Source organism: Prinia subflava, chromosome 17 (genome assembly GCF_021018805.1).
Source record: "Prinia subflava isolate CZ2003 ecotype Zambia chromosome 17, Cam_Psub_1.2, whole genome shotgun sequence".
Taxonomy (NCBI): domain Eukaryota; kingdom Metazoa; phylum Chordata; class Aves; order Passeriformes; family Cisticolidae; genus Prinia; species Prinia subflava.
Genome location: NC_086263.1, coordinates 9,479,877 through 9,506,148, shown reverse-complemented (window position 1 = coordinate 9,506,148; position 26,272 = coordinate 9,479,877). Strand labels below are relative to the sequence as shown.

The window sequence follows — 26,272 nt, the reverse complement described above, 5'->3', positions numbered from 1 at the left end:
CAAAGTGATATTAGTTTCACTTGCATACTAGAGGTACAAATCTGGCTTCACATATAGAATCAGCATTCTGCTAAATACAGACTGTGCTGTCCCCAGGTCCTGAGTACTTGTCCTCCCATGAATATCCAACTTTGAAGTTCTTAACACCTTATGAAAGATTAATTCAGCAGTATGTCCACTTTATAGTTTACATTTTGCACGTTATTAAGCACTATATTACAGGGGGTTAGTACAAGTAACAAGCATGTTCATTTCCCTTAACTACAGATGCAAGCCCATAATACCGTGAAAATAACATATTTTGAGTTAAATGAGCTTTCTGCTCTTTACAATTACAGTGTTCAACTGCTTTGAATAATAACTTTTCAGGACTGGCTTGCTTTGTCTTTCACTTTCCTTTTTCAGATTTTTTTTTTTTTTAAGAGTTAAGTCTATCACTGTCAAAACAAGCAGAAATGCCCGCTGAGAAATGGTCACATTTCCAACCCACTGCTTGAAGAATTGCTTTTCTGATTCATCACAGCATTATTTTTTCAAGTTGTCAAAACAAAAACCACACCCTCTCGATTTCCGAGTTCTGGGTAATTATATTTGGAATTAGCAAGTACCGCGCAACTATTAATCATACAATGCTTAGCCCTTACTTTACCTATTTAGAGATCAGCCAATGCATTCACAGGCCGCCTGTTTAGCATCTGGTTTAAGATAAACCCTCATCGCTCCATGCCGCACCACCACGGCACAGACGCTCACAGACACACTGAATACAGGGCAGGCCATGCAGGCGATCCCTCTGCCTCAGGGCAGGATCAGCTCCTGCTCAGCCACCATTATTGCTGATGATACACAAGAACTGGTTATTTCAGGCAGCAGCTTTACACACGCACTCACAAAACACATTGTAAATTAAAGGAGGGAAGCGTGTGGCACATCTGCAGTGCCTCAAACTGGGGCAGCGCGCAAGCCGGTCTCCGAAAGACACAAAAATACAAATAAAAGCTTCCCCAACATGCGAGTCCGGATTTTCTAAAAGTAGTATCTGGCAAGGTTAACGCCGCTGCCTTTGGAAACAGTTCACCTTGTTTAAACTGGCTGAACCACCCCGTGATTATCACCGAGCCTCCATTAAGATGACACACACAAAAAGAGCCCTCGCAGAGCTTAATTACTCTTTTCTCCGCTCCTACACCGCCAGACGCGTACTTTTTTATGTGCTGCCCCTTCCCCTCTCGCAGCGGAGGAGCAGCTGCAGCAGCCAGCGCGGGGCTGTCACGGCGGCGGGGCCGGGACCCGCCTGTCCTGCCCTGCCGCCCCCGGGAGCGCCCGGACCCGCCGCGCCCCCGCCAGACCCTGCCCGAGCGCGGGACAGAGCCCCCATTGTGGCCCGCCCGCCCGGGCACTGCTCGGTAGCGCCGACACAGCGGCTCGGCTCGGCCCGGGGCAGGACAGGGCAGCACCGGCGGCAGGGGCCGCGGCCGCAGCTGCTCTCAGGGGCTCCTGCCGTCCGCAGCGCCGGCTGAGGGGCCGCGCTCCTCCCGCACGAGCCCCGCACTCACCGCCGCCACCTCCACCACCCTCTTCGTCCATGTTGGGACCGCGGGCAGAGCGCTCCGCAGCGGCCGCGGCTCTGGGAGGCCCGGGGCTCGTTCCACTCGCTCGGCGCCTCGCGGCCACTCCTGCTCCTTCTCCTGCCTTCTCTTCTTCTTCCTTCTCCTTCTCCGCTACTACCGCCGCGGCTCTCTGCTGCTGCACTCCGGCGCCCCGTCGCTCCCCGCCCAACCCAGCCTCAGCCCGGCAGCCGCCACCGCCTCGGCCCAGCCGCCCGCCCCTCTCATGTGACCTGCGGGGGGCGGAGGGGAGGCGGCCCCGCCCGACCCCTCCGCCGCCACCCCCGCGCCGCGGGGTCGCGGCCAGCGCCGTCCGTCCCCTCAGCGCCCCGGCCAGCCCTGCTGCGAGTGCAGTGTCTGTTCCTCCCGCCTGCCCTTTGCGGTGTTCCCTCCCCGGCACGTCCCGCGCCGAGCCCCTAAAGCGACTTGCCCGGGGACTGTCGGGGGTCGGCCGGGGGGTCGGGAGCGAGAGGAGCCCGGGCCGAGTCACCTGCACTCGTGCCTGCTCGGGTCATGTTTTGTAGTCTGAAAGAGCCAGAAAATGTCTGCAGAGCCCCTGATTCTTCTGTGGAGGTCTAAAGACTCCTTGGGGGGTTATGCAGGGAAGCGGGGCAGAGCGGGAGGAGGCTGGAAGGTGAGGCCTGAGCTGGCCTGAAGCAGCCTAGTGGAGGGGGACGAGGTGAGTTGAAGTCTCTGGAAAAGAGCCCGACACATCGATGTTTCCGCATGTTTTCTGCTGATTCTTGCTTGCTCCTTGTTCTTGGGTCCGGTGCTGGGTGCTCCCCTTGCCACAGGGGCCATGGAGAGCCTGGTGTAGAAATGGTTCTGTGCCGCACGGGCGGTGCAGGGGTTTGTGTTGGTGAGCATGGTCTGTGTGGAGAACAGCAAGGACTCTTACTGCCCTAGGAGCCAGAAATCTGTGGGATTTCTTTAGTCTTCAGTAAAGATCTTCAGTGAGTTACCTACTGTAGGAGTCGGGATATCAGCAGCCTCCAAAGTCTGGAAAGGTAAGCAAAAACCTACTGGCGCACATCACTCTTCCTTCCTTCCTTCCTTCCTTGGCACCACCTCTTATTATTTTTTTAAAAACCGTTCGTGTCAAAATTCTATTCAGAAAGGAAGCTGTGGGAGGAAAGGGTCAGCCAACAGGAAAATATCGGGTTTTTCATTTTCTTTTTGTAGGCTGGCATGGGACGGAGCACTGTCTGGGAAGCTGTGTCAGGAGCACTCACCTCTTGACTCTGCTGCTCATAGGTGGTTATTACATCCCGTTTTGCTGAGAGCTGAGATTTGGCTCTGACAGCTGCTCTGGTGATAAAGTGTTTTACCTCATCAAAAAATCATAAACCTTTAAAATACTCCTCTTTGTCATTCGTATTTTAAATTAAATATTGTTACAAGTTTAGCAAGTTAGTTATAAAAAGAATGTGATTACATAAAACAGAAGCATCACCTTGGTAAGAGATTTATTTTGAAATTGTGTCTATAAAGTGCCATTACAGGATGTTTTAAAATAAGTCTTAATGCAGATGAACTGACAGTGGGCTCTGAATATTTTTGCACTGAGCAAACTGTTCATTTACATTAGTGGGGAATCTGCTTCATGAGAAGAATTCTAATTTTATAATCAATCACAGATTGTTTGCTTTCATGTCATTTATGTTGTTTTACACCTTTATATAAAGTATATGCTTTTATGTTCTTGTTTCTGTTCTTCCTTCCTTCCTTCCTTCCTTCCCTCCCTCCTTCCCTCCTTCCCTCCTTCCCTCCTTCCCTCCTTCCCTCCTTCCCTCCTTCCCTCCTTCCCTCCTTCCTTCCCTCCTTCCTTCCCTCCTTCCTTCCCTCCTTCCTTCCCTCCTTCCTTCCCTGCTTCCTTCCTTCCTTCCCACCCACCCATGCAGTGTAAAATTCCTGTTGACTTCATGGAAGCAATACTGGTTTTAAAACTCTCCAAATTAATAGCAAAGAGAAAAATAATTTTGTGATGCAAGGAAGATACGAGAAATGTCTGTCCTAGTTACAAGTGACCGGTTGCAATATTTTATAGAAACTTCTTGGTGAAATCCAATTCCAAACTCATGAAATATGGAAAATATTCTTTATTATACCTTCATTATTAACTAGAACAGGGAAATTTTCAGTATTTTGCTGAATATATATCTTACTGTGTTGGAACTCTGAAATACATGTCATTTAATACCATCTGAAGAAGAATTAGTTATTTCCAGTCCTGCTTTAGTAGGATGACTTATTAATGATACATAGCACAAAAAAGTACTGAAATTATAGTGTTCTCTCTAAGGCCATGTGTCTTTGAAAGGATGGCAGATATTCCTTAAAACATTTTCATTCATGCTGTCTGTATCATAAACAGCCTTACTTTTGCACAGGCCTGATCCTACAAGTGTTCTAAGCATAAAACTGTTAATTCTGTGTACAAGGTGCTTTAGTGGACAAAGCTGTTCAATCTGTAGCTGAGAGGTGTCATAGAAACTTCTAAGATCAAATCTTTCACTCTGTTGCCTCATTTTCCTGGGTATAAAGTAAAGCTCATGTCTGGCTGTAAACCTAACTAGGTCAGGAGTAGATTTGTTGAAAATGTGTAAAATCAAGTAAAGAATTACAGTCACAGTTCTACATCGTAGCTGTAGCAGTTCTACCATAGCAGAACTCCTCCCTGGTTTTTGGCAATTTAACAGTGACAGCACTGCTGTCATTAAATACAGAGTAATTCCTTACCAACAAAGTTGCCAGAAGCAATACATGTTATAATCATAGCAAATTCCAAGACAACTCCAATAAATGATTTCTCGCTGATGTGAATAATTTTGTAGCATCTACTTCATTTTCTGGAATTTTGGTCATTCTTCTGTTTTGAAGTACATATGAATTTTAATTTTTTCTTCATATTATTGAGACTTTCAATCAACAGTTTTCTCAGGACTGTTTGATTTTTTTTTTTCCTTCTTGCAGTGTCTTCCATAGTCTTAGGTCTATTTTTACCAGCAGTGTGTTTTGCCAGTTTCATATCCACAAGTCTAACCTTCTGTGTTGGAAGAACTTTCTAGTCTGTCATTCATGTAAATAATAGTCTAATACTAGGTCTGTTGAAATTATTTTTAGTAGAAAATTGGGCTTTCTCCAGTCTGCTGTTGGCAGGGTTGATTCCTCAATGATAAATGTGGTTACTTGCTGAATTTTCAGGTAATATACGTTGTCTTTTTTTTTTTTTTTTTGTCCCTCTTTGAATAGTTCACTAACTGTTCTGATTCAGTTTCCACTAAGATGTAATTTATCATGTCATTTTTCATTTTAAGTGTTGAGCACATCTGTTATGGCATTTGTCCCTATACAGAGAGTCAGTGAAGACAGCTGAAACCCTTACATCACATTTTTGTGGTCTATAAAGCTCATGAAATATTAAGCCATTTCTGTGGGTTTCAGTTTGAACCAGATTCCAAGAGCAGTGAATGAAAATAAAAATTTTACTATTACAGATTTCATAAAGTTTTTATTTCCAATCAAAAGCATGAGCTCTGAGGATGTTCATGCATGGATAATAGCATTGTATTCAAGTATAAGAAATAAAATTCTGGATTTTCTCAATGCAGAAAGAAATAAACTAACTGTTGAGGCATCAGTACCAGCCACAGGGAGATGGAATAATGCTCCTTACTTTTGGAAGGAAGACTCTTGGAAATCTTACTTAAGGAGGAAGTCACCTCCATGCACATATTCCCATTTCTTGTGTAAGCAAGACATCACTAATTTGCAAGTGTGGCTTAGTGTGATTTCTGTTAGATTTGGTAAGATGGATAGTTACCCTGAAGGAAAACAGTTAATCTTAGAGACATGAACATTTATACAGTCTTAATAATACAGTCTTAGAGAATAGAGGTCTATCCCAAAAATATAGTTACATCTTAAACAATACAGATGTTGTGCAGTATTTTATAATCTAGAATTGATTGGTTGATTTTACAACTTGCTCACATAGATGCTCTCCCATTTTTAGAAAAATGCTGCAAGCATTGCATTTCCTAAAACAATCTTATTGATAGAATCACTGTCACTGATACCCAGCCATTGTATTAAAGAACACTTTAGTTTCAAATCTCAACGATCAAACAGGTTTTATTTTTTAAGAAGCCCTGCTTAATAGTCTCCATGCAGGAAAGTCTTAGTCCATCAGCTTTTTTTTTTAATTTATCAGTACTTGAATAATCTGATATTCCTAAACCCCTCGGGCAAACTCTTTCGACTTCCTCTGCCTGGCAGATGGGTTTTAGCCATGTATTGTTTCTTAAAATGTTTATGTTGTCAGACTTATCATATTTTTCTCAGCTGGAATAACATTTTTGTAGAAAATCCTGTTTGCTGGTTGTCTCAAAGGTTTCAATAGTGCTTGTACCTTTCATTTAGGCAAAAAAAAATTCACATGCAGGTATTTTATATTGCTTTGGGGAACATCAAAGCTAAAACTTAGCAAGTCAAACATCTTTCATGAATGGTGCTTTTTGTATGGATAGGAAGCTAGTTCCATTAAACTAGTCAAAATCCCCAAGAATAAATATACCTCTCTTCTAAGAATTTTGCAGGGGTTTCTCTCAGATTAACTTTGAAATCATATCCTGAATTCTATTTGCAGCTTCTTTTAAATTCCTATTCTTGACACATTTGAGGGTTTGTGGTTTTTTAAATTTCTAAATGAGCTTTATCTACTCCTTGCATCAAATATTACTCAAATTACATCAAATATTTGGAAGGCAGTGCTTGTTTCCATTGTGTAACACTGATAGGGCCACTTGTGAGTCACTGAGGAAAAAACACCAGAATGTCCCAGTTTTGAGGAAAACAAAATGCATCAAAAATCGCTAAGATCCACCACCTCTGTAATGCTTCTAATCTGAAATACATTTTGCATTAGAACTTGTTATACCTGTATTAATTATGCACAGCACTAGACACAAGCAGGATGCTTTCTAGCATGAAAGCTGGGCCTGAAATAACAGAAAAAGAAGACCTGGATTCAAAGGAGATGGGCTGAAACAGATCATGAATGGAATTTTGCATGAAGCTTGAGAGGTTTTTCTATCTCAGGAAAGGGAAAGAACTTGATTTAAATTAACTCTCAAAGGAGAGTGTGCTGATTAAGGCCAGACTGTTCCCACCCTGAGAAGTAGCCACAGTCTGAATTTCCCTCTGCTGGCCAACTCAGCTTGGCACGGTTAGCTGTGTTCTCACATACCACGCTCCAGTCTCACCAAGCACTGGGAATTTCAAATCCCTGATCCATCCTGCAGTGAGAGCTGCAGCTGGGCTGCAAACCATGCATGAGTCCTGCTCTGGCTGCATGCACGTGGCTGCAGCTGATGGATGGGAGCCCCCACGAGTCCTCTCCCTGCCTGAAGGAGCCTCCTGGCATCCCCTGGCACAGGTGGCAGCCAAGTGACAAGCTGAACTTGCTCGTGACACACGGTGTTAGAAGGGTCACACCAGGTGCTCCTGTTGGTTCACCAGTGAGTGAAATGCAATGGCATATCTCCACATGAGCTGGCTTAAACCTTGCTGCTGGCTAGTCAGCAGTGCACAAATCTGGGTTTAATAAATATGGAACCATAAATTCAGACAGGAGCAGGAACTGGCAACTAATGACTTCGACTTATTGTGGCCTCTGAGCTGTTTGTGCAGTTGTTCGTGAAGCCATGTTGTAAATCAAGTCACTCAATCCAGATTTTTTAAAGTTCTGTCTAATCTAATCATTTTTAACCAGAATTGCTCCATTAATTAAATTCATGCTCTGGACCCACAAACAGTTGCATTGGCACAATTGCAGCAGTGGTAAACTGTGACACACAGATGGTGTGGAAAGAAGGAAGGGAAGCTGCTGGATTGTAAGTTTGTCTGTGGGGACAATATCCCTGCATAATTATAACCTTATTCTGAACCACAGACTCTCCATCAATTTCCCTTTCTGATCCCTCATGCTCAGCCCTTCTCAAGCTGAGCCTATACTCAGGCTTACATGCTTGTTACGCTGCATCTGTGCAATCCTAGATCATCTAATGGTAATAAATTGATCAAGATTAAATATGAACATGTAATTTCATTTCTCTCAATGTTAGCAAGCTATGAATTACAGCGTTTATACCAAACTTTATCCTGGCTTTTTACTGGCAGCAGAAGGACAGATGATATCAACTCTAATGTAAAACCATCAGCAGGAAAACCATTCACCACTCCTTGTTTTTGAGGATTTGGGGTTTTAAATAACTTTAAATAACTGCCAGGTTGAATTTGTACAAAGAATTTCATGCCATATTGCCATCCAAAAATTGAATTTATTGCATCATGAAATTGCAGTTATGTACTGCTGAGAGTAGGCTTTCAGCTTCTGTCATAGGCTATTTTTTAATATACCTGTTGAGTCTAGAGGAAAGGGGATGATTCTTCGTTAAAAGGTGATGTGTAATATTTTAAATTCTTATGGTCTCTAGCCAAGAAGGGTCCCTGTTTATTACAGCTGTTGCAGCTAAAATAAACACATGAGTCTTAGGCAGAAAAACATTACTTAAATCCTTACCCTCTCATGGTTATTATGTACCATTTTATACCTTTCATATCCTCACAGATGTAAGAATAATCCCATACCCATCTATACCAAATAAAAAGGTTTGGGCATTTCCTTACCATAATTAAAGTGTACTTTCAATTTAAAAAGCAGATCCTCACCTTAATTGTCTTTCCCCTGCTGTATTTCTCTTGATAGTCTTAAAGAAAGAAAAACTCTCTAGGTACAAGAAGATGTTAAACAAGGGAGAGTTGAAGTTAAAACTTGGCAAGAGCTAAAACAAAGAATTTTTCCAAGGAAATGGAGGAGACAGGTCAAATTAATTCCTTATGTAACTCCATTTACCTCAGTACAGTTACAGGAAGGATGAATTTGGTACCTTATACCTCTGTGGTCAGAAAAAGATTTCTGTGATCTCAATCAGCACAGTAAAAAATAATAATTCCTAAGAAACAGAATAGTAATTTAAGTCTGGTAGAACTGCCCTTGTTATTTTTAGTCTATTAATATGATTGTAAAAGAACAGTAGGTCTGCAGAACAACAAAAAAAGGTCTTCATAAAAATATTAGTACATGATGATTTGTAGCTTACATCCTTGGTAACATTTTTTTGTGGGAAGGAGGAATTCAGAACAGACTGCAAGAACAGGCAGGGACAGCTTCTCTTTCTTGTAAGTTCCAGAAGCTTTTCTCCAGTTTGCTGCATTGCAACTTCAACTTTTTCCCTCTGGTCTCATCCTTCTCCTGTGACCACCCCTAATTCAAATTCTCCTTTCCCTGAAGATTGTTTGGGTTCCACTGTGTGTGCAGGGGTCTGTTTGGCTTCTCTTTACTGATGAGTTTTTTTAGATTTTTTCTCCTCAGACAGAAATATTCAGCCCTTTGGGACAAATAAAGGAGAGATATTTGGCCTCTACCCTAATTTCTTTTTAGATTTCAAATTTCAGTATGTTTAAATTTGAGGTGCTTTAAAATAATGCAAATTCACTGTGAGAGCCTAGCCTTCATGTGCCAATCTGTAGTACTAAAGTGTACCCAGAGATTATTTCCATTTTAAAACCTTATTATGAAACATCATCCTTGCCTCTCCACCCCACTGCCAAATTCAGGAAATACTTTTAATATCAGTGTTAAGATCTTTTAATACTGTAACATTAAAGCATTCATATAGTGTACTAGTGCAATGAAATTTAAGTCAACAGTCTGTCTTTTTTATCCTTACCAACTTGCAACTATCAGTTTTAATACAGAGGAAAGTGTCTGTGTATACAAGCATATAAAAGATGTGAAAATACAAAGGCATTTATTGAAAACAGACAAAACCAGGAAGATGATAAAATAGCAGAAGGAAGTGGCCTCACATATAAAAACTTTTGCTTTGTATAGCAGAATTTATCACTAAAAGCTCTGGCTGGCAGATTGCCATGATTTGGATGAAACAAGGAATGAAACATTAAAAAAAAATTACTTAGTGTACAAAACACAATAGAAACAACGTCTTACAAAGTAATTAAATTAAACATTTTTTGTTTCCTTTTAATGCAGATCTTTAAAAGTTTAATTATATTTTCAAATAGCAGAAATCTCATTTGCACAGCTCTTCTCTTAAGGATGACTGCATCTATCAGGTGTGCCATGCAGCTGGATATGTGAAATTCCCAAATATCCAAAATTAAACAATGATGGTGGAGCTATATTTTGAAAGCAATTCATTTTATTTCAAAATAGTGGAACCATTAAAGCATATTTTATAAAAATTTATTCACTTTACTGCAGTTTTAATGCACAAAACTGCTGAAGTAAATGTGGACTGCTCAGTGTTTCCACACTGGATAAAGAATACATTTTTTAAATAGACTGTGTGCTCCATTTCTTTTTATGTTTGTGGGGAAAAAATTGAAAGCATTAGGGAATAACAGTACAGTTAAGCCTGAATGACTTCCACATAGCAGTCTTTGAAATCTGCTGTTGATGGAGAACACTTCAAAAGCATAAAAATCTGGGATATTTAGTTCAGTTATTGCACCAGCTGAGAACAAATGAATTATTTTCTGCAAGGATGTTCTTCCCCTGGCATTCTGGTATTCCTGCTGGAAGTGGTAGCCAGTAGAACATGGATAATGAGCACAGCCAAATTCTCATGACTAACAAGATCCTGCCCTTGCTCTCTACTCTGAAAGGCTTTTCCAGAGCTCGGCAGTTAAGAAAGACTCCAAACCTGAAAAACAAGATGGCAGATAACTACAATTAAAACAAACAGATCATTTTTTCAACATCTTAATCACATTTGCAAGATAAATACACTGCCAAGTACTAGTTATGTTCTTAAATATTGTCTCATTCACAGTTAAAACCTTTTCATCTTGTTGACAAGAGTGGTTATCTCCTCCATACATTAAACCATTCCATGAAGTATTTTTATGTGTTTCTTATATTTGAATCTCCAGTGTCCTGATTGCTTCTGAGAGATTTCCATATTTACTCTCTAGAAAGTACAGTTGCCTGGGAGTTCTTTTTCTAGCTGCTGCTTTCTCCTGAAATGGTTTGGACTTCCTGCATAATTTGTACAAAGCTTTCCCTTCTATAAATGTCATTTTAATTTTGTTTTAGTAAAGCTGGGATATTCTGATATGAGTTAAGAAGAGATAAATTCTTCACATTCTTCAGCTAAAATAATGAAATGCTGTCTTGAACCTATTAGAAATGAGATAATAATATTTTTATTAGGTTATGAAACTGCAAGTAATGAGAGATAACTGCAGATAAATCAGTATTCTTAGAAATCTAAACTGCTAATCAATAAAAGATGTTACTCCAGAATGCTGACCATAGCCATGAGTAAAGCAATATCTTTATCACAGTGGGATTTTGGAAGGTCTGTATTAATTCCAGAATAACACAACAGCAAAGAAAGGTGTGCTTTTACCATGCTTAATGCAGCACCTATGGCTACACACTTGAGGTGTGTTTCCGTTCTTTCTACTGCACTTTTAATCATTTATGGAAAGCACTCAAGCAGAAATTTATCCTTGACAAGCAGATATTAATGCATGTGTATGTTTATGTATGTGTTTATTAATTTATAACTTTTTATTAATTAATTTTGGTGTGACTTTATTAAGTCACCATTTCAAGAATATACTCCAGTATATTTTCTTGATCAATAGTAGTAGATAAAAATATTAAAATTATGTTTAACTGCAGCACCAACATCAAGCAAAGTAACACAAGACCCAGAATATAAGAAATGAACAATGTGTAGCGGAGAAAGGAAAAAATTAGAATTTAGTACTCCAGGAAATAAAAAAGTTACACTTCCTTTTCATAAAAAGCTTTAATAACCTTGTTAACAATTACTTTGAGCAGTTCATGTGAGAATGTCTAAGATTAAAAAGCAGAAGTGAGCTTAAAGCTATGTAAAAAGTCTTACCCAAAGCTGTTATCAATTTAATCATTCAAACAAAGTAGGAAATTTTACCATTTTATAAACTGGAATTCCGAGGAGATTTCTCTTAGAAAACCATCCATATGCTCTAATTTTAGACATGATGTATTTTTGATGGTAAACTCTGTCTCTTTTTTTCAAGATAATATACTTAAAGATGGCTGTTCTTTAAAGAGTACAATATTTGGAATGTATGCAGTGAATTTCAAGGCCCTTCAGGAACATGATATTGTCTGAATTTGAATGGCTGGGAAGATTCACATTGACTCTGCTGTGCATAGGGCTGCACTTTTAACCCTAAATTTAATGTTATTCCCATAAATCACCAAGTCCAGGCATTGTGGCTCAGCTCACACAGGCAGATCCTCACTCCAGAGCTCTGATTAAGTCAACAGGGCTAGACATCAGCACTGATCTTGTGTGATTGGATTACAGGATTGGAGCTGTGATTTGTCTGACTGAACCACTCTAAGGTACTTAAACAGATAAATCCTACTATCAGATTTCTTTTCTTATTGATTACACTTTCTGAAATGCAAAAAAACCAAAACAACAACAAAATAAACCCCAACCTTGCGTTCTCCAGGTAGCATTGTAAGGTGCATGTAGGGCTGGAAGGACAACAGAAATACCTCAGGGGGAATAATAGTAACAGTGTGATTTTCCTTTTCCACAACAAGGTTGTAAAATATTTGTGCTTTTTTGTTTCCTCTGAGCCCATTTCCAGTCCTTAGTTAACCCCACCTTCCCCTTGTGATCTGAACTACTTGACAGTTTCTGTTATAAAGGAAAATCATATCTAGGTTGATTCCTGTCTCAAGTTTTAATTCATAGCTTCTAATCCATGCTTCTGGCAAAATAACCTATCAAATTAAACCAAGAATATGTTTAAAACACTTTGTTTTAATTGTTTGGTCTTTGTGTTTTTTCTCCATGAGTTTATTCTTTGCCTCTTAGGTTTGTATGTTGGGTTGAGAGGAGTCATCTTGTGTATCACATTATCTTACCACAGCTGGAATATCTGCTAGGAGGCAGAAGAGCCCTCCCAGGCAGATCACCTGCTGAATTTAATAAGCACATGTGAATAACAAAGATTGACCAGAAATATTTTCACTCATATAAGCATTCTTTCATACTAACTATAGTAACAATAGCCGTGTACAAAGTGGAATCAAACCTTTGGACAGTGCTGTTTCAATAGGGGCCTTCAGAAAAACCACTTCCAATGTGATGAAAGAGAAACTGCTCAAAAATGCATTCAGGAATACCTACAACTCCGTATGGATACCTAATGAAAATATATTAGAATTAACTGCAAATTGAGCAAGTAGCAAAAAAAAGCTTGATGAACTGACTGTAACAAAATATCCAGTGATGAAAAGCTCTGCAGACTTCTGCTTGCCAGCACTGGCAAGAAAGTAGTTTAGCTAAATAGAAGGAAAGCAGAAGATACAGCTATCAACTGCAAACGAATGATTATAAACCAGCAAGAAAATGTGAGGAAGAGCTCTGAAAATGATGATTGACAGTGACAACACAGACCAGACAGCTTTTATTTTAAGCAACAGATTGTTGGGAACATACACCATATATCAAAGTGAAGGACTTGAAACCTGCTGTAGTCTGTACAGATGTTCTCACTCAGAAAGCAGCTAGAGGGAACAGAAGATAAAAGAAAGCTGTCCAACTTCAAAAAGGTTTGAATTTTCATTCTGTTTTGACAAGTTTTTGTGCTAGTCTCTGATTTTCAGCGTGATAGAAAATTCAGCATCTACAAACCTGACCTAAAGTGAGAAACACCTGAAGGGGTACAAGCAAACCCTTAGGAAGGTGCTCTAAAACATCATGAAATATTTTTTGTTGTTTTAATCTTAAATGCTTTTATATTGAAGGAGGCAGAAATTGGAAATGGTGTAACTGTTGTAGCTCTGGAGCAGGTCATACGTGCGTGCAGTACCTGGAATGGAAGGCTGAGATCTGAGAGGCAATTTAGGAATCCCTGCTGCAGGAGAGAGTTTTTTATGATACAAAGCAAGACAGGATTACTGAGCTCAGAAGGGTTATTTGTGAATAACTTCCAGCTAAAGTGATTAAGGGCTTCAGCCACTAGCCCCAGAAAAACAATAAAGAGCATCAAAAACATCCTGCTTGTCATTGCTGCTGGCTTTTTGTTCAGTGAGCAAGAGGTCTGTGTTGGTTTTGGTCCTTTGCCCATGGGGACACTTTTAACAAAACATAGTACTTGAAAGAATTCCAGAATGTGTTTGTTGTTTTTTTCTTTTCTTTGAACTTCGAGGTTAAAGATAAATAAAGGAGTATTTTGATATATCTAAAAAATACTTGTGGTACCAAATAGACAAAGCACTTCCTAACCTTCAAGACTTACAGGCGCACTTTACAAACATGCCACAGTTCTTGGTAATAAAAACTCCATCCAATACTTTTTTTAAAATGTAAGGTAAAGAATTCCATCCTCTTTTAAAAAATTATCTAAGAAATGTGAATATCTTCAGCAGACTCTTTGGTACTTGTGTTTGGTTTAAGGTTTTCGGGTTTTTAAATTTTAAGTTGCTATAATATCTGCCAGAAAAAATCAAGGGCCAAGAAACGTACTGAACAGATAAAGTGTTGTGATGAGGGTAAATTGGTAAGAGGTTCCTCTGGCTATCTCAGATTTGCACAGAGGAAATTTGGGCTCTGTACAGATGAGTTGCTCTTACGGAATTTTACAGTATGAGATAAACAAAGAGACTACCACAAAGTTATAGGCCACCAACTTAAATCTGACTTCAAAGCATTTCATGTCCGAATAGGAAGGGATTTGGATATGCACAGTAGCATGTCTGTTTCTGAGTTTATTTGCAAAATATTCAGAGTTCCTTAACATTCCCCATTGCAGGTATCATGCCCAATTATATAAATGTATGTAAAACTACTGATAAACCATCTGAAAGTGATGACAACATGAGAAATTAAGGTTGTATCACAACACTGTCACAGTGGGTGGCTGGAACATCATGGACAGACAAACATTACAATTTACTACTCCAGGATCTGCCATACAAAGTCCAAAAGCCATGAGGAACCTACAGTGATGTGCAGGAAGCACTGATAGCACTCAGCCATGGAGGTCTAACCACATGCCAAAATTTATGGAACTTTATTAGATTTATTATATTCGGTTTTTTCCTCTCTCCTTTTTTCTGTTTAAATGCTTGTTTTGAGGGACAGTATGATCTCAGTCACTCAGTGTCTGACTCTTCAAGTACATCTGTACAACTTATACAGTGAAAAATTGGATTGAGAAGCACCAAAACTAACCCATCCTTTAAAAAAGATTTTTATTTGTTTTTAAATAGCTTGACAAAACCCATCCATTGGTACTCTGAGTTCAGTTGTAAACAGTTACAATACATTACGGCTGTGTATTGATTTTGTACATTAACCTATTTGCAGTGACAATCCATAAGACAAGGCAAACTGAAATGCACTGTACTAAGATGTACTAACAATGCCATAACTGAAAATACTCCAAAGGCTGATATGTAACTCCCTCCTGTGGTGTGAGTGAGCAGCTTTGCAGTCAACAGCTTCTGGCAGCTTGGGGAGCACTGCTGATATTCCAAAGTCTCTAGTCAGGTTTCAAGTCTACTATGGAAACTTCTCTCCCAAGTTAAAAGTGTCACAATACATTTTTAAAATACATACAAAGCTGTAAACATATTTCTCTGGAACAAAATAAAAAAAAATGGTTTGTGCCAGCCTCCACCTCCCACATTACAATAAAAAATAGTAAGAATAAAAAAAAAAATAGGACCAAAGGCCATAGACTAATTTTTTTCTGCAGGGATGATATCACAGTTTACAGGAAGTATTGAGTATCAGCATTGAAAATTAGTCACCATCAGGTAGCAGAACCCATTTTCAAGAAATGGTTTCACTCAACTTCAAGTGATGAATCAGGCACTAAATATTCAATTTCCCTAATTTAAGAATAAAAGCTTAAATTACATTTAGGTATTATGTTTGATAATAGCTAAAATTGACTACAAAGAGAAAATTAAACACTGATACTTGTGCAAGTTTGGGGTTTGACCACTTTTGCTATCAGGTTTATACTGATCTTCCACAAAGAAGGAAAGAATTTGCAAAACAGACTATACATATATAGAGATCACACAAATAAAATGAATCTTTTCAAAGCAGATTTTCTTTGTGGAATTACCTCTGGTCATTTTCAAAAATGTTTTAGCTTTAAAATCTATTTCATCATTAACAATGAAATAACCATCTTATATCACTAATTCCAAAAAGACTAAGATAATTCAGATTTTGGGATGCAGTAGAGGATTAATTTCAAAATAGGATTTGCTTTTACCAGTGCAGGCTGATAAAGGACAGCATTATTCTAGGACTTCTGTATTTATTACTCTTGTTTTCACACTGTCATGAGATTGATACCTGTGACCTTGTAATTAAAGTATGACAGTTGATCATAAAAATCAGTATTCTCATAGACAGCATTTGGTTTATTTTAAAATTCTATCAAGTGCAGCTCTTCCTTGAAGATTAGAGGCTCTGCAGTCAAAAAAGAGTTCTCCCCCTGCCCCAGTTACTGCCTCTGCATCACAGAAACAAGTGGCAGAACACATTTTATTCTGTGCACTCTTAGGGCAAAAAAAAAAAGGTTTCAAAATATTCATGTGAATATCTTTAATTTTTTGAAAAGTTCCACTAAGTTGTAATCTTAATGTATTTTGTAAACTCCAAATTCTAGCTCCAACTCTCAGCTGTCAGAGGTATCACATACTCAAATTAAATATTGGATTTCAATTCAAGCAGCTGTTTTGAAGAGAAAAAAAGCAGAAATGTGTCACATTGACTACATACTGCTCTGTCAGTTATACCACCTGTCATTCACCCTAATGAGAGACTATGGACTCTTACATCTCTACATGCTTTCTGTCAGTTTGTTGTGCATAATTAATTACAGGACAATGTTTCTGAGGTGGAACAAAATATCAGCATATGCTTATGCTGAGAAATTATAGGGAGAGAAATATATGCTTGACCAGGCCATAAAACCAAAAGGAGCAACCTGACAATAAGATTATATATTAGGAGAGTACATGCAGGCTTGCTTCTTCCAAAATTGAAATGTGTATACCTGTAAGGGGCAAAAGTGGAGAGAAGGAGAAAGGAAGCAAACTTTGGCAAAGTTTAAGAAAGTGCTGTCTTTACAGTCCTAATAATAACTTGAACAAAAGAGGGAAATAAACCACAAACAAACAAACAACCACCAAGCCTCAAACAACAGCAAAACCAAACCCAACACTGAAAAAGCAAAAGGCTAAAAGGTGTTTACAGCTACAACTGTTTTTCCCCTGTGCAGGATGATGCAGACACACGATTGCTGAGATTGCACTGGCTAAAACCACAAGGAGAAGTAACACCACCATCTCTACTGCATTTTGCACTGCAACATCAGAAAGTAAATAAGCATTGGCATAAGCATCTCCCAACATCATACTGTGGTAAAACACTTTTTATCTACATGCAGAGCTCTGCGCACACACATTTTAAAGTATATTTTCTTTTCAAAGCAGTACACCAATTTACCATATAGTAAATTTTCACTCAAGTGTAACTACTAGGAAATTCTCTAAATATTGAGTATTTTTATATTTTTTTTCTAATGGCAGAAATAAAACTTTGCTATGTAGTGCAGGAAGGATCTGGACACTGAACAATGAAATTTCAGATAGCACAAGTTGTTTAGTAGAACCCTGACATTTTGCTTAGAAATAACCTCTTCCTAGAGAAGGATGAGAGACAAAAATACAGAAATATGAAGGCAACTCCTGGTTGAGTATAAACGTCCCTTACCCCTTCTAAGAATGCTGTTTTTCTGTACTATAATCATCATCTGAGACAGCCCTAACAGCACATTAACTCAGGCAAGTTTTCCACATTGGAAACTCCACACAAACTGGTTCTTGGCCAAGACACCTTCCATCTTTTGAGATGAGTTAATATCAAAACATCTGTAGGAAGAGAACAGTGGCCTTAAACCATATAGTGTTAGATTTATGTATAATTGCAAAGGATGGATGCCATCCTTCAGGTTCCCTATTCTCCCTCCAAACAGGAAAAGCCATTTAAACATTGTCTCAGTCAGGGCAGGCAGTTCTATCAGTGCAAGAACAGCGCTTTCAATCCATGGCCTCCCCAGGCTTAAAGTGCAGTATATTACATGAGATTTTAACATATCAAACTATGCTTTATTTGAATTTCAGAAGGAATGTTCAAGTTAAAATTACCTTTTAGGTTGTAAGCAATAAAATTCAAGGCAAGGTACATAAACTATCTTAAAATGGATTAAATCCACTTATTTAAGTATTCTTTGTATCTTATGTTCAATATACATATAATACACAACAAACATCCATCATTTCACTTAGCTGTATTGTATTTAAGGTGATTCTGTAATAAGTGATGAAAGGCCACGCACTCAAACAAGACTTTGCTTAAAACAGGACTGTATTAGCTGGACTGTGATACGTAACACAATTCAATATTCCAAAATCTCCTCCTCCAGAGGCTTGTCATCAATAAGGAGAAAACCCTTGGCACTCTGCTGTACACACATTTAAGTTCTAGTTTATTGGTGGTGTCTCTCATATTTCATTTCCCCCCTCTTTGAAATCAGCATGAAAAAAAGGTGCATTAAAAACCCGATTGATGTTTTTATGCTTTTACTCTTGCCTATTAACCTGCCAATCTCACCTACAAGTTCTTGTATAGAACTGTGGTTCCCTAAACATGCAGTCCCCAAATGACATACAGAGAGAATGTTCCAGGCCAAACCAGTCAGCTGCATGAACAGGGTCTCAAGTAACAACTGCAGGCACGGCTGTGCCAGTTGATCCTTTGTACAGGAAGTCCAAGCACCCAAGTTTTGGGTGCAGGACTGTGTTCATGCACATCTGAAGGTAAGGCTGACCATGCAGGGAGGATATGGCTGTACCTGTGGAGCTGCTTAGAGATTAATATGGACTTGCATAACATTGTCTTTAGCAATCAGGCCAGCTCAAACAGGCTCCAGCCCCTCCCTGCCTTCATTCCTCTGCCCTCAGCTCTGCTAAGTGTTTTTTTGGGTCAAGATACAGGCAGACAGCAGCTTAACACCACAACTCCAAGCCACACACATCAGGAGAAGTGTCTTTGCTTCTGGTGTTCTGGGATGTCAGACCCACATCACTTCAGGAATCTCAAATGGCCACTCACTACACAGCTGATAATTTCCAGCAGTGGAGATGAGAATGAATGGCTTGACTAAGAGGGACCTGTGAGAATTACTTACAATACATAATCCAGAATTATTCTGGGGCTTTCGGTCACTTCGTGACAGGTAATTGCATGGTCAAAAGTCTACAAGTTAATCATTTAAATGCACACCAGGGAAAAGTTATTTTCTAAATTAAAGTAAGTGACCTTTTGTCTCTTAGCATCCAAAAGAAACAATCAGGCAACGGGGATCATGAAAACACAACATAAAATTTAACATAAAAAGTAATGTATCTTATTTTCAGCACTCAAACAAGATTTAAAAATTTCAACACTTCTCTCCCTAAGACTGATAACCAGCATCTCATCTTCATGATCAAGGATTTCTCTACACATGTGTGCCAACAGTCCAGTACCTACCACACTGGAAACTCTACTGGCTTTCCAGGTAAGTTTAGTATATGCAACTAAATGCAACATCACTTCCTCTCCTTCCAAGATGAAGCAAGACCAGCTGGCAAAAAGGATACCAAGTGTGTGAAACCTGCCATGGCTTTGCTTCACATTACATCCTTACTTTTAAGTCACAGTCAAGGGGAAGCTGAAAATGCATCCTAACCCACACACCAATACCTCCCTCTTTATGTGAACCCTCAGAGCACATCTACAGCAATGCCCCTGCTGAGAATTTTGGACACTGAGTTCAAAGTCTGACCTACTGCACAGTGAGTTCCTCCACTGAAGTGCCAACAGGAGCCTATTCTTCAAAATTCTATTCACCAGCAGCTTTATGGGTTCCAGCATTCCTGCCCTGTTCTTGGGCAAACCTCATTGTCAGAAGCCTGTCCCAAAGCCAAAGTCAACAGGCCCAGAAGTTATTACTGTACTTCAGCAGTAACAATCACTTTTTCAAGGAAAAAAAAAGTTTTAGAAAATTGTTTACAGTGTCTATTGTAGCAGAATAAAGCTCACAAGACCTTGTTAAATTAGAGCAGTACCTTCCTTGGAAAGGAACACTGCTGAGAATTATGCTGTATTGAAGACCACCCTCCCAACAGCTTTCCAGTTCAAAGTGTTCTAAGGACTGATACATTAGCTGCTGTTGGATTCAGAGCAGGAATTCAATTCTACAAGAAACAAGTTTCATTGGAAATGGGTATAAATAGTAGTAGGCAGAACACTCCACTAATACAAACTCTATAGAAAACAAAGGATCTGTGCTAATCAAATTGGGTTCTAGTTTAGTGTTAACAGCAGACCTGCAGAAGTCCCAGAGTCTGAAGATTCTGAAGTTCTTTACACTCAGATGCAGTGGTTCCTTACAAAAAAAAAAGTCCCTATTCTTCCAACAGCCAGTTTAACTAGCAATTATACACCTATAGTTTTTACTTCAGCTAATTCTCACTAAAACCTGAACTGTAACCTTGTCTCTTTTGTTTTCCGCTAATATTAAAAATAGTAATTAAAATCTCAGTACTTTTTTACCTTCACTACTGAATACCAGAGACTTGCTAGTGCAAAAGCTACCACAGAGATTACTAGCTGTATGATGTGAGAATTACTAGTCACATATTGTATATTCAAAAGCATTTGCTCGTATCCAAGTGTTTGCTCTGATGATACAAGGTTTAAATGACAAAGAAAAAAACGTGGTTTCTGCTTGTTTGAGAGTCCCATAGCAGAGTTGTTCACAGAGGCAATTGGATTAGAACAGGGATCAGGAAGTCCACCAAGCTGCAATGCTTTAAAAAATACAAACTGCAAATCATTCTCTTTGCTACTGCTCATTTCTAATTCCAGAAAGCACAGGTTTTTATTGTACTGCAAATTTCCCAGCCAGAATTGTGCAAAATATACAAAGTTGTCTCCTGGGCAGCATGAGCTGAAGTCTCCAGAAATGCTACAAGCTTCTTCCAGCCAGCCTGTTACTGAAATGCCACCAGTGCAGTGAGAAACCCTATCGAGACTGTCTTTCCCAGAAGGAAAATGCAGATGAAATGAATCCTTCCAAGGAGCAGCTGCACTTGAGTTCATCCCTGCTGATTCACTGAAACTCAGAGGCATTTCCTTGCCAACAGAAGACGGAGGTATAGTATTAAAAACAGAACAATTCCTGGTGTTATATAATTCTTGTAAACTGCTGCTGTGATTTTGAGAACTGTCCAACATGGAATGCACATGTGTCAGGTGAGCTGCTGGCTTGTGATGATCTGGGCCATTGTCACATACTCGTTTCTGGATAAAATCTTCTTTCCTCATAGTCCTAGAGCACACGAGCACAGCTTTGCTGCTTCACAACAGGCTGGACTTGAAGAAGAGTGTGACTTGCAGCATACAGCAGAAGCAGCACACCAAGTCACAAGTCAATGGATCTCAATATGGACCTAAAGAGAAAGAATGCAGGAAGTTATTACATTGATAACCCAGTTTCCTGGTTCCCAGTGTATTGAACCAAAAATAATTAAAAATATTCCACAAAAAGAATAACCCAGCTGCAGAAAAGAACAGTTGTCCCAACAAGTCTCCCTGCAGGCTGCTTGAGCACATCCAGAGGGGCAGGAAGCATGCCCAAATACCAGCTGCCCTTCTGTAGTTTCAGTTTAATCTGCTACAAGCTCTCTTTTGGTGACAGGCATGAAAGTGAGTCAGCAAACGAGCAGCCAGAGAGATTTCGCTGTGTAACAGCAGCATTTCCCTTAACCAATAGAAACACAGGCTGGGACTGATTAGAGGCTTACCATGAAAGGTTAATATTAAAGTAATCCTCCTGTAAACACAAGTGCAAGCTGAAATCAGACGCACAGGAAATCAGCAATGTACCAAGAACAGCTTCCCAGAGGGAACTGGTCAGACTGGCTGCCCCAGCACAGTTGGTGGGTATCAGCTGTAGCTCAAAGGACAAGCTGGGGGTGTTCCAGGAGAACCATTCTGTACCAACACTGATAACAAGGCTTTTTCAGCTACCAAGGTTACTAAGCCACGTGGACAACTCCTGGCCATCTGGCTTATTTTCAAGCTTCAGAATTGTGGGGCAAATTCCAAAAACAAAAATTGAGACACCTATTTCAAATTATCTTTTGCAAGTAACAAACTCCAACCAAACTTGTTTTTCAATCCTTGGCCACTGGCCAAATGTCAAAACTTTCATTACAGCTATGTTTACGAGGAGAAAGAATGTCCAATCCTTGGCTAGAAGAGATGTTTGTAGTGACAGTGCGCAGACTGTTTCTGTTGCCAGTTAAGTTAAAAGTAAATCTTTCATTTCGTCACAAAAACAATGAAACATCAACCCTATAACAGGTCAAAGCTGTGTTAGAGTTCCACGTTTTGTAGAAACAGGCTCAAAACAGGAGAGATACAAATTCAATCTGAACCATCGTTTTCATGCAATAACATTGGTATTGAAAACTGTCTGCATTTTCCATGCCTCAACTGTTCTTGATTTCAAAAAATCCCAATAAACTGAAGGAAACTGTTCACTCTTTAGAATGTGTCAGGACCGTGCTATCAAAGTGCACATATTCACAATTTATTCCCAGTATTTAAGTCAACTACGGCTTAGGGAAGCGTACAGGGAGGCGGAACGCTTGCTGCCAACAGGCAGAGCGAGCAGCACAGGGGGCACTCGCAGCCGGCCACGGGCAAGGGCAAAGCTCCGGGGCCGCACCCGTGCACACGGCAAGCGACACTACCCTGGCGACACGGGGCAGGGCACGGCCCCCACCCGCGCAGGGACGGGCACTGCTCCGGGCACGCTCCGCCGTTATTCGGGGAGCGGCCGCGAACCGCGCCGGGCCCGGCCGGTGCCTCCGGGACACGAGCCCGCCCCGGCCCCGCCGCCCCCGCCCACCTGCAGCCGCACGTTGAGCATCATAGAGGCGACGATGTAGAGGTAGGGGAAGTTGATGCGGAGCTTCCAGGCCAGGTCGAAGAAGATGAGGAGAGTCCTGGTGAGCCCCTTGCAGAAGACGCCGTAGGACCTGGCCGCGGCCGACTGGGAGAGCCTGGCAGCCAGCGCGGACAGGGCCGCCGCCATAAACCCGCCCCCGCTCCCGCGGCCGCGCCGCGCCCGGGCGCCGCCGCCGCCTCCCCGCGCTGCGCGTGCCCGCCGGGCGGGGCGCGCGGCCGCGCGTCTGCACCGCGCGTGCGCCGGGCGGGCCGGGCCGGGCTGCCGCAGCGCGCGGCTCTGCTCGCTGCGCATGCGCAAGAGGCGGGCGGGGCCCGGGGCCGTTGGCCTGAGAGCGGCCACGCCCCCTCAGGCCCCGCCCTCAGGCGCCGCCGCCCCGCCCCTCGGCAGGGCCCGGCCCTCGCGTGTGGGTGTGGAGCTGGGAGCGCACGGAGAGATCACGGCGCTCCCACGGGATCATCCAGTGCAGCTGCTGGCCCTGCACAGGACACTCCCCAGGAATCCCGCTGGGTGCCTGAGAGCGGTGTCCGGACACTTCTTGAACTCTTGTCAGGTTTGGTGCTGTGACCGCTTCCCTGGGGAGTCCGTTCCAGCCACACCACCCTCTTGGGGAAGAGCCTTCTACTGATACCCAACTTTAATCGCCCCTGGGTTATCGTGATTCAACCCATTTTCTGAGGGCCTGACCCAGGTGTGCTCTCCGGCCTGCTCAGTGATACTGCCCGGGCCATGGATGTCACAGAATCATGGAATGGTTTGGATTGGAAGGACATTTTAGCCCACCCAGATCCACCCCTGTCACAGGCAGGGGCACCTTCCACCATCCCAGGCTGCTGCAAGCCCCGTCCAGCCTGGCCTTGGGCACTTCCAGGGATCCAGGGGCAGCCACAGCTTCTCTGCGCACCTGTACCAGGGCCTCGCCTCCCTCACATGGGGGAAATCTTCTCCTAACATCTAAACCCAGTCTTGTTCAATGTGAAATGTCAGTAATGATCTCTGGGTTTGGGTGCGGTTCTTTGTCATTTTGTTATTTACACAGCCATGTGATGAATTCAGTGAGCCAGCTACTGTCGCAAGGAAATCCTTGTTTTGCCTTTCAAACCAATACTTGAGTTACATAATGAATTAAAAATACACTGTTCATGTCTGGGTTACACACAAGATTTTAAAAACATTTGGCAAATATTTCCTAGGAAGGTCTTCGAGATCAATTACCATCATGACACTTTTCAAGAAGGCAAAAATGTCCCAAAAGATGAACAGTTGGCCAATATAATTTTTGGACATGGCCCCATTTTTTTCCCCTAGAACTCTTCTTTACAGCTTCCATTCAATCAACTTTCAATAACTGAAATGAAACAGAAAAATCAATACATTGATCTAAACTTCTTATAAAAGACTATTTTATTGACACAGAATCAAGCTGATGTATAGAGGAAGAGGAATTCCAGAACAGGACATTTAGCAGCTTTCCATTATTAATTGGAAAACAATGTGGGATACACAAAGGTTAAATCAGGAAGCTGATTAACTTTATATTTACCAGTAGATGTCTGCCAGTCTCATTAGTTCTGGATCATGTTGCACATTGCAACAGACATGACACAGTATCAATTTTTAAATCTTGATTAAGAATAAATTACTTTCTACTCTAAAATAGGCCATACAATTACTAAATTAGGTCATAATAACAAGTTAGCATCAGTATTTATTTGGATCTAATTATTTCATTAAATAGTGAGATTGATAAAACAGTCTTTAGCTTTTCAGCAAAGAAATTAGCAGATAATACAATTGAATAACAATTGAAGAGATTACCAGATTTTGTCACATGAAGATTTAGAAATTAGCTAATTATTCTGATAGTGAAACTAAACCTCAAAGGCAGCCCGCACTTCCTCTTTTGATTTCAGCTCTGTCATGGTGGTAAAATCATTTTCAGTTTAGCTAAAACACTGATTGCTTTAGTATGCAGAAGTCCAGAACTGTTGACATGCAATTTGCAGCTGATGCCTGCAGAGATCATTTTTCATCACTTTAATGCCATCATCTCACTTTTTTTACTCAACCCTGACTTGTGTTTTTCTGTTGCGTCAGAGAATATCTTTATCTTTTCTAAACTGTTCGTGTTTTATTTCATTTTACCTAAAATTTCTTCTCAGGTATTCTGATATTCCTCTATTCAAAGAAAAAATGTTGTGAGTCAACGTTACTGAGTTGTTACATTTTCAAAATGCCCCCTTAAGCTTTCTCAATGTATATCCATAATGTTTAGTAGTTCCTCAAGGGTTTATGAAAAAATTCCTTTTCTTGGCTCTGCAGTGTGACACAGAACAATCCCTGATCAGGTCTCCAGGCCTCTATCCAGGAACGAATAATGACACAGATAAACCGTGAACAGTGAGTGTGCAAATGAGACAGTTTAGGGTTATTTATGCCTACCAGAAAGTTCTTTCGTTGTGGTGCCTTTTATACCCACTGCTATGTAGAAAAAAATCACATTAACTGATTGCAAAAGACCGAGTCCAAACAGGCACTTGGAAGAGGGGAAAAGTCAAATATTTTAGATTGAATAGGATGAAAGTTCAGTTAAAAAAAAAAAAACAACAGATAGTTCCAACAAACCCTCTCTTGTGAGTGGGGTTTGGGGTTTTTAGGAGTGAAGGGAAGCTTGTCATCGGCTGTGGTGGCCTGTCTGCTGCCACCGTGCCTTCCTTCCCCAGCAGTGACCTGCCAGGACACTCCAGAATCCCGGGCACCCCTCGGAGAGTTTACTGTCCCTGGTGACAGCAGCTCTGAGTTTGTGATGACATCGAGCTGAGAGCCCTCCCTCTCCAAAACCTCCTAGAAAATGACCAGCACAACCCTGGATTCACAAACTCGTGTGCAAGTTACAGTCACACACACGGGGGCCACTAAGGATAGGGGCTGCTGGGTTATAACAGTGTTGCACACAAACAGAGAGACATTAAAAAGGCACAACATGGGGATTTTAAATCAGTTTATTAAAGGCTGAGTCTCATAATAATTCAAAATACCCAAGTGCCAGCAATAAGCAGGAATACACAAAAATACCCAGCTGCATCTCTTCGTAAAATAGAAAGAAGGTGGCTGATATACATCACTGTTAGCCAGGAGTGTTTTACAAACAGAACAATTTGGTACTTTTTATCTTTAGGAAGTGGGGAATAAATCAAAAATCTTATCTTGAGAATTTTTCCCCTTCACCAAAATTAGCAGCTTATTAGTACAAAATAAGTACAAAATAACTTAGCAGCTTATTAGTACAAAATCACTGGGGAAAAAAAGCACTGTAAGTTTGCATACAATTTGTATGTTCCATTTATGATAAAATAAGCTATTTTATATTTATTTATTATATCTATTACTCTTAAAAGGTCTTCATAATTTCCACAAATGGTCCCAGTGAGTAATAGATTCCAGAATATATAATC

At 40.7% G+C, this 26,272-nt stretch overlaps 2 protein-coding genes and 1 long non-coding RNA gene across 3 annotated transcripts in view; 1 reads left to right on the top strand and 2 right to left on the bottom strand.

Moving 5' to 3' along the window:
• Positions 1–2,059, bottom strand: part of CYTH3 (cytohesin 3) — a 48,879-nt gene extending 46,820 nt beyond the window's left edge. The window contains exon 1 of the mRNA XM_063414348.1: positions 1,557–2,059. Within this exon, the coding sequence (XP_063270418.1) occupies positions 1,557–1,587 (31 nt within the window). The 5' untranslated portion in view covers positions 1,588–2,059. The remainder of the gene's footprint in view (positions 1–1,556) is intronic.
• Positions 2,059–13,951, top strand: LOC134559524 (uncharacterized). The gene is made up of 2 exons (XR_010082526.1): positions 2,059–2,614; positions 12,581–13,951. It is a non-coding gene; the product is annotated as an uncharacterized LOC134559524 (long non-coding RNA).
• Positions 13,952–14,947: 996 nt separating this feature from the next.
• LOC134559391 (small integral membrane protein 10-like protein 2A) lies at positions 14,948–23,052 on the bottom strand. Its single transcript, XM_063414099.1, has 2 exons — positions 22,761–23,052; positions 14,948–21,294 (listed from the first exon to the last, which is right to left on the bottom strand). The coding sequence occupies exons 1-2, from the start codon at positions 22,944–22,946 to the stop codon at positions 21,274–21,276; spliced, it is 207 nt and encodes a 68-aa protein (XP_063270169.1). The 5' UTR covers positions 22,947–23,052; the 3' UTR covers positions 14,948–21,273.
• Between the last annotated feature and the right edge of the window lie 3,220 nt (positions 23,053–26,272).